Source organism: Sapajus apella, unplaced genomic scaffold (genome assembly GCF_009761245.1).
Source record: "Sapajus apella isolate SASKATOON/1434 unplaced genomic scaffold, GSC_monkey_1.0 scaffold68, whole genome shotgun sequence".
NCBI classification, from domain to species: Eukaryota; Metazoa; Chordata; class Mammalia; order Primates; family Cebidae; genus Sapajus; species Sapajus apella.
The window spans coordinates 5,113,552-5,123,686 of record NW_022437008.1 but is presented as its reverse complement, the minus strand read 5'-3'; the positions used below and the strand labels follow the sequence as shown (position 1 = coordinate 5,123,686).

At 53.5% G+C, this 10,135-nt stretch overlaps 2 protein-coding genes across 3 annotated transcripts in view; one reads left to right on the top strand and one right to left on the bottom strand.

Moving 5' to 3' along the window:
* CAPNS1 (calpain small subunit 1) overlaps window positions 1-6,411 on the top strand; it is an 11,257-nt gene extending 4,846 nt beyond the window's left edge. For both annotated transcript variants that reach the window (XM_032249468.1, XM_032249469.1), the window contains exons 7-11: window positions 2,035-2,103; window positions 2,205-2,283; window positions 2,425-2,541; window positions 5,639-5,697; window positions 5,873-6,411. In XM_032249468.1, coding sequence (XP_032105359.1) covers window positions 2,035-2,103; window positions 2,205-2,283; window positions 2,425-2,541; window positions 5,639-5,697; window positions 5,873-5,899 — 351 coding nt within the window. In that variant the 3' untranslated portion in view covers window positions 5,900-6,411. The remainder of the gene's footprint in view (window positions 1-2,034; window positions 2,104-2,204; window positions 2,284-2,424; window positions 2,542-5,638; window positions 5,698-5,872) is intronic.
* A 614-nt stretch (window positions 6,412-7,025) lies between these two features.
* On the bottom strand, window positions 7,026-8,956 carry LOC116530917 (cytochrome c oxidase subunit 7A1, mitochondrial). The gene is made up of 4 exons (XM_032249471.1): window positions 8,478-8,956; window positions 7,782-7,868; window positions 7,579-7,663; window positions 7,026-7,139 (listed from the first exon to the last, which is right to left on the bottom strand). Exons 1-4 carry the CDS (start codon window positions 8,490-8,492, stop codon window positions 7,084-7,086), a joined length of 243 nt encoding a protein of 80 aa, XP_032105362.1. The 5' UTR covers window positions 8,493-8,956; the 3' UTR covers window positions 7,026-7,083.
* Window positions 8,957-10,135: the final 1,179 nt, after the last annotated feature.

Here is a 10,135-nt window from a genome sequence, read left to right as displayed (position 1 = left end):
TTAGCTCTTGTTACCCAGGCTGGAGTGCAATGGCGCGATCTCGGCTCACCGCAACCTCCGCCTCCTGGGTTCAGGCAATTCTCCTGCCTCAGCCTCCTGAGTAGCTGGGATTACAGGCACGCACCACCATGCCCAGCTGATTTTTTGCACTTTTAGAAGAGACGGGGTTTCACCGTGTTGACCAGGATGGTCTCGATCTCTTGACCTCGTGATCCACCCGCCTCGGCCTCCCAAAGTGCTGGGATTACAGGCTTGAGCCACCGCGCCCGGCCTTATTTTTGTTTTAAAAAAATATAGAGACAAGCTTTTACTATATTGACCTGGCAAGTCTTGAACTCCTGACCTCAAGAAATCCTCCCACCTCAGCCTCCCAAAGTGTTGAGATTATAGGGTTGAGACACTGCGCCTGGCCTCATGCACATTTAACACACAGGACAATACAGACACACACATATATATGTGTCATGTGAGATATTCACAGACATATTACATTTGAGTGAAGCAATCTCAACTCTACCCCTTAACCAAGTTGCTGAACCTCTCTGTGCCTCAATTCCCCTAGCTGTAAAATGGGTGAATGATAATGGTGATACTGAATTGGAACTACATGCAAAAGGTTTAGCACAGTGCATAGTGCATAGTACGTGGTCTGTACACATTAGTTCTTTGTTTTTCTTTTTGAGATGGAGTCTCCCTCTGTCGCCAGTCTGGAGTTCAGTGGCACGATCTCCTTTCACTGCAACCTCCACCTTCTGGTTTCAAGCAATTCTCCTGCCTTAGCCTCCCGAGTTGCTGGGATTACAGGCATGTGTTACCACACCTGGCTAATTTTGTATTTATAGTAGAGATGGGGTTTCTCCATGTTGGTCAGGCTGGTCTCGAACTCCTGACCTCAGGTGATCCACCCGCCTCGGCCTCCCAAAGTGCTGGGATTACAGGTGTAAGCCACTGCACCTGGCCTTTTTTATTTTATTTTATTTTTTTATTTTTTAAGACAGGGTTTCACTATGTTGGTCAGGCTAGTCTTGAACTCCTGACTTCAGGTGATCTGCCCGCCTTGGCCTCCAAAGCGCTTGGATTACAGGCGTGAACTACCACGCCCGGCCTTTTTTTTTTTTTTTTTTTTGTTGTGAGACAGTCTTGTTCTGTTGCCAGGCACCAGGCTAGGGTGCAGTGGCGCAATCTTGGCTCACTGCAATCTCTGCCTCCTGGGTTCAAGCAATTCTCCTACCTCAGCCTCCTGGGTTCAAGCAATTCTCCTGCCTCAGCCTCCTGGGAAGCTGGGACTACAGGTGCGCGCCACCACGCCCAGCTAATTTTTGTATTTTTTAGTAGAGACAGGGTTTCACCATGTTGGCCAGGATGGTCTCAATCTCTTAACCTTGTGATCCACCCACCTTGGCCTCCCAAAGTGCTGGGATTATAGGCGTGAGCGACCGTGCCCGGCCGAGACAAAGTTTCACTCTGTTGCCCAGCCTGAAGTACAGTGGCACCATCTCAGCTCACTGCAACTTTCACCTCCTAGGATTGAGCAATTTTCCTCCCTCAGCCTCCTGAGTCCCTGGGATGACAGGTGTGTGCCACCACACCTGGCTAATTTTTATATTTTTAGTAGAGGCAGGGTTTCACTGTGTTGGCCAGGCTGGTCTTGAACTCCTGACTCCAGAGTGATCCACCCACCTCGGCTTCCCAAAGTGCTGGATTACAAGTGTGAGCCACTGTGCCTGGCCTATCAAGAATTTTCTGAATGAGCAATTAACAACTCTTTTCAGGCAACGAATTTGTACTTTAGAGTAGTTGAATATAATTCCTGATGGTTATGTTTAAAGAGAATCCTTATTTAGAAATATATGTGAAAATATGTATGGATAAAATGAAAAATAAAACCACATGCCAGGTGACGTGACGAGGGCTGAGCGGGAGCTGGAGTGTCAGCCCTGGCTCCCCGGCTTGCTGTGTCACCATCGTGTCCACACTGCATGCGGTGCGTGCATCTGGGTGTAGCTGTCACTCTTCTTAACACCCTCCCACCAGAGCGACACCACAGGCAAGCTGGGATTCGAGGAGTTCAAGTACCTGTGGAACAACATTAAAAGGTGGCAGGTGTGTAGCAGCCTCTGAAATCGCTGGTACCCAGACCCCCTAGCCACGGAGACACCATGCCCCACCATGCTCACTTGGACCCCATCTCTCTGTCCCCTCAGGCCATATACAAACAGTTTGACACTGACCGGTCAGGGACTATCTGCAGCAGTGAACTCCCAGGGGCCTTTGAGGCGGCAGGTATGGCCGGCAGGGACGTGGTGGCGCTGGGAGTGGGATGGGTGAGAAAATCCCCACTCAGCTGGTCTGGGCCTGACTCCTGGGCACATGAGTGGGTTGGGCCATGTGACCCCCACACCTGAAGGATGAAATCCATCTCAGGGTTCCACCTGAACGAGCATCTCTACAACATGATCATCAGACGCTACTCAGATGAAAGTGGGAACATGGATTTTGACAACTTCATCAGCTGCTTGGTCAGGCTGGATGCCATGTTCCGTGAGTGACACCCCAGCTGTCTTCCCGGGTGGGGATTCCATTGACTTCTGTGGGCCAACGTCTCCTCTAAGCCCGACTGAGGCAGACGATGCTGGGGGCATGGCAGTGACTGAATCAGCCCGTTTCTGCCCTCATGGAGCACACAGTCTAGTGGTGAAGAGAGAAGTCCCCAGACGCTAATAGTTCAGACTGGTGATGGCTGGGAGAGGGGAAACTCAGGGCAGAGTGATGGGTTGTGATGGGGGCAGCATAGACCGAAGGTCTAGGGCTCTGGTTGGGGGAAGAGTGGGCAGAGCATGCTCAGATTGTGCTTGGGGAAGCCTAGAGGGCAAATCCAACCCAGCAGGCACCTGATGCAGCCCAAGGGGTCAGGGAGGGCTCCTGGAGAGGGAGCATTGAGTCCTGAGGGATGAGAGACTTAGTGAGAAGGTAGGGAATGCAGTTGCAGGCTGAGGGAACAGACTGTGGAAAGGCCTAGGAGGGAAAGAAGCTGGGGCTTCTGGTGCTTTTTGTTAGATTTCTTTCTTTTTTCTTTTTTTTCTTTTTTTTTTTTTGAGACAGAGTCTCGCTCTTGTTGTCTAGGCTGGAGTGCAATGGCACAATCTTGGCTCACTGCAGCCTCCTCCTCCTGGGTTCAAGTGATTCTCCTGCCTCAGCCTCCTGAGTAGCTGGATTACAGGCACCACCATGCCCATAATTTTTATATTTTTAGTAGAGACAGGGGTTTCACCATGTTGGCCAGGCTGGTGTCGAACTCCTGACCTCAGGTCACCCACCTGCCTTGTCCTCCCAGGCTGGGATTGCAGGCATGAGCTGCTGCGCCTGGCCAGGATTTATTTTAAAGAGTGCTTAAGCTGGGGTGCAATGGGGAAGCAGACAGTTGGGAGGCGCAGTAGGGACTAGATCATGAGGGCTTTTATGAGTTTTTTGTTTGTTTTTAAGAGACAAGGTCTCTGTCTTCAAGCCTGGACTGCAGTGGCACGATCATGGCTCACACAGCCTCAACTTCCTAGGCTCCAGCAGTCCTCCTGCCTCAGCTTACCGAATGCCTGGGACTACAGGCACACACCACCATGCCTGGCTAATTTTTAAAATGTTTTGTGGATATAGGGTCTTGCTGTGTTGCCCAGGCTGGTCTTGAACTCTTGGCCTCCAGCAATCATCCCACCTCAGCCTCCCAAAGCCTTGGTATTATAGGCTGCATGTGGCCTTATGAGTGTTAGTGTATTGAACACTGAACACTGAAGATATCACTGAGAAGTAGGAATTACTATCCTTATTTATTTATTTTTTGAGATAGTCTCGCTCCATGTTGCCAGGCTGAAGTGCAGTGGCGTGATCTTGGCTAACTGTAACCTCTGCCTCCCAGGCTCAAGCAATTCTCTTGCCTTGGCCTCCCGAGTAGCTGGGACTACAGTCATGCACCACCATGCCCAGCTAATTTTTGTATTTTTAGTAGAAATGGAGTTTCACCATGTTGGCCAGGATAGTCTTGATCTCTTGACTTTGTGATTCACCCACCTCGGCCTCCCAAAGTGCTGGGATTACAGGTGTGAGCCAGCACGTTCAGCCATTACTATCCTTATTTTATGGAGGAGGAACTTAGGGTTCAAGGAGGCAAAATTTCATGTTCATAATTACCCAGCTAGGAAGTTGCAAAGCCAGAATTTGAACTTGGATCTGTCCGAGCTCTGAGCTGAGTGAGAGGAGGTAGGAGCAGTGGACATAATTAGGTCATACAGGATTGTGGGTGCCAAGTTTGGGGGTGATCAGACTCTACCAGGGACAATGGGGAGCCATGGCAGGTTCTAGGCAGAGGGAGGGGCAGCATCAGGTTTGGCCTGGTGACTCACACCTGTAATCCCAGCACTTTGGGAGGCTGAGGCGGGCGGATCACCTGAGGTCAGGAGTTCAAGACCAGCCTGGCCAACATGGCAAAAGCATATATCTACTAACAATACAGAAATTAGCCGGACGTGCCTGTAATCACAGCTACTTGGGAGGCTGAGGCAGGAGAATCGCTTGAACCCGGGAGGCAGAGGTTGCAGTGAGCCAAGATCATGCCACTGCACTCGAGCCTGGTGACAGAGTTTAAGACTCTGTCTTACAAAAAAAAAAAAAAAAAAAGAGAGGGCAGGACGCTGTGTGTGGGGACACCAGTAACTGAGCGGAGACAGTGGTGTAGGCATCTTGTCTAGATTCGCTGTGGGTGGGGAACATGAGCCAAGTTTCAGGGCAGGAGTGGGACCTGCAAGACGCTAGGGACAGGAAGTAGAGTGTGCAGAGTCTCCCAGTAGCAGAGATGTCAGTAGGAGGCCAGGCCAGGGCAGAGGTGATGTCAGTACACAGAGGCCATTATTGAGGAGGGTAACAGCTTGGATTCCAATCCTCATTTCTTCACTTTCTTGCTATGTGACCTGGGGCACGGCCCCCTCATTTTTTTTTCTCTCCTTTTCCTTTTTATATTTATTTTTGAGATGGAATCTTGCTTTGTTTCCCAGGCTGGAGTGCAGTGGTGCAATCTCAGCTCACTGCAACCTCTGCTTCCAGGTTCAAGCGATTCTCCTGCCTCAGCCTCCTGAGTAACTGGGACTACAGGCACACGCCACCATGCCCAGCTAATTTTTGTATTTTTAGTAGAGATGGGGTTTCACCATATTGGCCAGGCTGGTCTTGAACGCCTGACCTCGTGATCCTCTGGCCTCCGCCTCCCAAAGTACTAGGATTACAGGTGTGAACCGCTGTGCCCAACCACTTTTTAGTTTTTTAAAAAACAGAAATGAGGTCTCTGTTGCCTAGGTTGGTCTTGAACTCCTGGGCTCAAGTGATCCTCCCATCTTGGCCTTCCAGAGTGTTGGGATTAGAGGTGTGAGCCACCACGCCCAGCCTGTGTCTCATTTTAAAATGACACTTATATCACAGAGTTGGATTAAATGAGTTAATATCTGCAAAGCACTTTACACAGTGCTGGGCACGCAGCAAATACTCAGGAAGTGCCAGCTGCTATTAGTGTCAGCCCATATACTTGTGTAATGTTATTATGCTAAAAACCAGTCTCCTTTCTTCCCTACCCTTCAAACTTCCCCATCTCCTCCAGGCGCCTTCAAATCTCTTGACAAAGATGGCACTGGACAAATCCAGGTGAACATCCAGGAGGTAAGAACCCCCATCTTGGGGTATGGGTGCCTGGGGGGACCCCATCCCTCAGCCATTCATACCAGTCCTGAGCTTCAGTCCCCTCCCTCCTATTTTGCCAGCAGCCCCTGGGTGAGGACAGACAGGCTGGTGCTCTGGTGTTCCCTGTCCTCATTCTCTGCCCTCCTCTCCCCAGTGGCTGCAGCTGACTATGTATTCCTGAATGGGACCCCCAGACCCACCCCTTCACCACCTCGCTGTAGGAGTCACCTGGAGCCTTGGTCTTTCCCAGGGCCAATCCGGTCTACAGTCACATCTTCTTGGGGCCCGTTGACCCACAAGCTTTTGTTCTCTCAACACTTGTTACCCAACTTCTCAACATCCAGGGCCCAACATGCCCTGCCTGAGTTCCCCCTGGCTCTAGCATACTCTAACAAGCTCTGCCCAAGGGTCTCCCCACTCCCACCATGCCCCATGCACACCTGCTCTGTAGCCTCTCCTGTGTTCCTGTGCCAAGCCTAGCACTTGTGATGCTTCCATGCCCCAAGGGCCCTCTCCCAGTTCTGGGAGGACGACTCGAGTCCCTGCACGCCCTGGCACACCCTTCACAGTTGCCACCCAGGCAGCCAAGCTCCAGGCCATGCCAGGCCCACGTGCCCCAGTGCCTTTGTCTATATTCTGCTCCCAGCCTGCCAGGCCCAGGAGGAAATAAATGCACCCCAGTTGCTGCTCTCTGTGGGATATGCCTCCTGATCTGAGAGAGGAGGGGTGGCTCAGGCTCTGGGTCCTGGGGAGCGGGGGAGGTGGTGGATTTGTCCCCAGGGCTGGATTCATGGATCTCCTGGTCTTTTTCTTGTCTGCATTTTTTTTCTTATCCTGAGATGTAGCCTTGTTCTTGCTGATCCCTCTCAGATCCTGTGGAGGCTGAGACAGGACTCAGAAGCGTGGGTGATTTCTGCTTCCAGAGTCTGGGCTGGAGGGAGGTCTCAGTGCTACCCCTGGCTCTCTTCCCCAAGGCCACGTTTGCCTCTTTTGCAGCTTCTCCATCCACACTTGGCCTCTGCCTCTGTTGTATCATCAGCCATGCTCAGTGTCTTCCTTCCCACTTGAGGACACCACCCCATGTCCCTGGGTCCTGAGGGGCAGCCTGTGGGTGTTGTTTGGGGTACTCAGCAGAGGGCCAAGAGGTGGCAACATCCTAGCCTGGTCGAGCGTGAGGCACCAAGGGCTGGGGGTAGTGGGCTGCCCCCAGGGCAGAGCTCTCTGGTTGGTGGGAGGCTGGGTTTGGCGGGGACGGGTGCACACACACACACACACACACACACACACACACACACACACAGAGAGAGAGAGACCAGCGTTTATTGACACTTGTCCAAGTTCCTCAGACCCCCAGGCTTCTTGGTCTCATTTATTGCGGGGGAAGGAGGCCCAGCCAAGGCAGTACAAGCCGTAGGCAGTGCCTGGAAAGGGGAAGTAGGGGAGACAGAATGAGACCTAATCACCTCGCAGAACATCCCGGGCTTTTACGGCCTTCTTCAGCCTCCCCAATTCCCAGCCTGGACCCCAGCTCTAGTTTGGGGTCCAGCTCCCTTCCCAAATTGGACTCCCTAGTGCAAAACCCCCTAGCGCTGATCTACACCAGGATGGGAGCTTCCTCCCCAACTCCTCCCTAGGCCTCAGTCTCGCCACCACTAGCCCAGCTCCCCTCCTGGGACGCAAGCCCAAGTCCTAGGTAGCCCGCTCCCTACAGGCCCGACTCCAGCTGAGCACTCCACCCCCTTCCTAAACGCCACCCCCCAGCCCAGATGCTGGTTGGTCCCGCCCGGAAGTCCGCCGCCTCCCCCCTGGGTCCAGCCCCGCCTCTCCCGCCGCTCGGGCCGGGCCGGGCCGTGCACTTACCGCCCAGACACAGCCCCATGGTCACTCGGTACAGGATGTTGTCAACGGCGCCGCCCTTCAGGTACAACGGGATGCCATTGTCCTCCTGGATGTGGGGGTATCTGATGAGAAAGGGGTGCCGGCTGCTCCTCACAGCGCGCCCGGCCTGCCCCGGCTCGGCGCGCTCCCGGCGGGCGCCCCGGGTCCTCCCCCGCCCTGCCCACCTGGAAGAGCTTCTGTTTCTCGGGCACTCGATTCTTTAAGCGGTTCCGGGCTGTGGAGCTGAAGGAGCGGATCAGCGCCTGGGAGACCTGCGGGGTGGGAGGTGGCCGGGCATTGGAGGCACCTGGAAGGGTGCCCTGAAGGGGAATCCTGCTCTCTGAGGCCTGCACGTGGGGACAGTAGCAAGCGTCCCAAAGGCGAGACGCGAACTGCCAGCCTGTGTGAGGAGAGGACTTGGCCTGGAGGTGGACCCGGCTGCCTAGAGGGGCCTGGAAGGGAGAAGACCCAGAGGAACTTTGTTCTGGGAGGACTAAGTCCTGAGATGTTTTTGCGGGGAGGGTTTCCTGGATTAAAGGGAGGAAACCAGATCCCAGAAGCGTGGGGACCGGAATATGGAGGTCCCCGGGAGCGTCCGGGTTGCCAGAGAAGCCCCGGGTGAGGACAGGGTGTTATATTTCCAGTGTTAACACCTCGGGATGTGAGTTCAAACCCAGGGCTTTGGGCCAGGCTGGGGGTCCCCAGCTGTCTCCGAAGCGTGGATTGTGGGCGAGGGGACTCGACTTTAGCAGGGAGTCCCAGGCCCTGAAGGGGGGACTCACGCTCCAAGGCCCGGAATGCAGGGGTGCCTGGAGAGTCCTGTACTACCAGGGCGAGGGCTTCTGGGTAGGGGGTTCTGGCCCAGCCCATGGGGGCCTCACCCGCGGGGCCAGCATTCTGCGTCGTCCTCTTCGGCCGTAGTCACCTCCCCTCTCTGCCCAAGGACACGCGCGGCCCTCCCCAGTCCAGGAACCCCAGGCCCCGCCCCCTGTGCGCACCCTGTCAGCTGGGGACGTGGGGCTGGGGCTGGGGCTGGGGCGTTTTTGGGGGAAGCCCCGCTCCTCCGATTCGTCCACCAAGGAGGAGGCCGTCCCCAGCCCCGCGCCCGGGGCCGCAGCACACTTCCACTTCGGTCTCGGATTTTTGGCTGGTCACAGCAGAGCGGAAAGCGGTACCAGGGAATACGTTTTTGCAGACTTTTGGGGATTTCGCCGGGGGCAAGTGCAACTCTTTGCCGAGTCTCTCCCTGCCCGCTGGTATGGGAGAGCCAGGAAAGGCCTAACTAAGCCCGAGTTCAAACCCCCTGTTCTGTCTACACAGCCAGAGTTTGCACCTCCGAGCCTGTTTCCGTATCGGTAACGTGAGGGCTAACGCAGGACCTTCCTCAGAGATTTGTTGGGACGTTAAATGTCCTTATTTTTAGGAAACACAAGCTGAAGTCTTTGGGGGTAAAACGGTCTTATATCTGTTACCCTGAGAAACACATCGTGTCTATTTATAGCGCTCTAATTCTGGCAGGCAGCGGGTGCAGCACAGTTGTCCTGGTTTTAGAAACTAGGGAAGATCCTGGCCTAGTCCAAGAGGTTTTATTTTTCTTTTTTGTTTTTAGACAGGGTTTCGCTGTCGCACAGGCTGGAGTGCAGTGGTGCAGTCATAGCTCACTGCAGCCTTGATCTTCTGGGTTCAGCGATCCTCCCGCCTCAGCCTCCTGAGTGGCTGGGACTATCGGGGCGCACCACCATGCCCGACTAATTTTTGTATTTTTTGTAGAGGCTGGATTTCACCATGTTGTCCGCTCAGCCTCCTGAGTGGCTGGGACTATAGGGGCGCACCACCATGCCCGACTAATTTTTGTATTTTTTGTAGAGGCTGGATTTCACCGTGTTGTCCAGGCTGTCTTGAACTCCTGAGCACAAGCAACCTTCGAGCCTCAACCTCTCAACGTTCTGGGATTACAGGCATGACCCACCTCACCCAGCCAATAGACAGTGTTTGTTTTTGAGGCAGCGTCTTGCTGTGTTGTCCAGGCTGGTCTCCAACTCCTTCAAGTAATTCTCCCGCCTCTACCTCCCAAAATGCTGGAATTAGAGGTGTGAACTACTGTACCCAGCTTCTAAAAGATTTTTTTTTTTTTTTTTTTTTTTTTTTGGGACGGAATTTCTCTTTTGTTACCCGGGCTGGAGTGCAATGGCGTGATCTCGGCTCAGCGCAACCTCCGCCTCCTGGGTTCAGGCAATTCTCCTGCCTCAGCCTCCTGAGTAGCTGGGATTACAGGCACGCGCCACCATGCCCAGCTAATTTTTTTTGTATTTTTAGTAGAGACGGGGTTTCACCGTGTTGACCAGGATGGTCTCGATCTCTTGACCTTGTGATCCACCCGCCTCGGCCTCCCAAAGTGCTGGGATTACAGGCTTGAGCCACCGCGCCCGGCTAAAATATTTTAACAATCTTATTATTTCATTTTTTTTTTTTTTTTTTGATAAAAATTTTCTCTGTCACCCAGGTTGTTGTGCAGTGGTGCCACCTTGGTTCACTGCAA

Excerpts from the sequence above, each read along its gene's own strand:
- LOC116530917 (XM_032249471.1), bottom strand. Across the intron at positions 7,664-7,781 it reads AGAAACAGAAGCTCTTCCAG|GAGGACAATGGCATCCCGTT; the intron begins GTGGGCAGGGCG and ends CCCCACATCCAG. Across the intron at positions 7,140-7,578 it reads CATGGGGCTGTGTCTGGGCG|GCACTGCCTACGGCTTGTAC; the intron begins GTAAGTGCACGG and ends TCCCCTTTCCAG.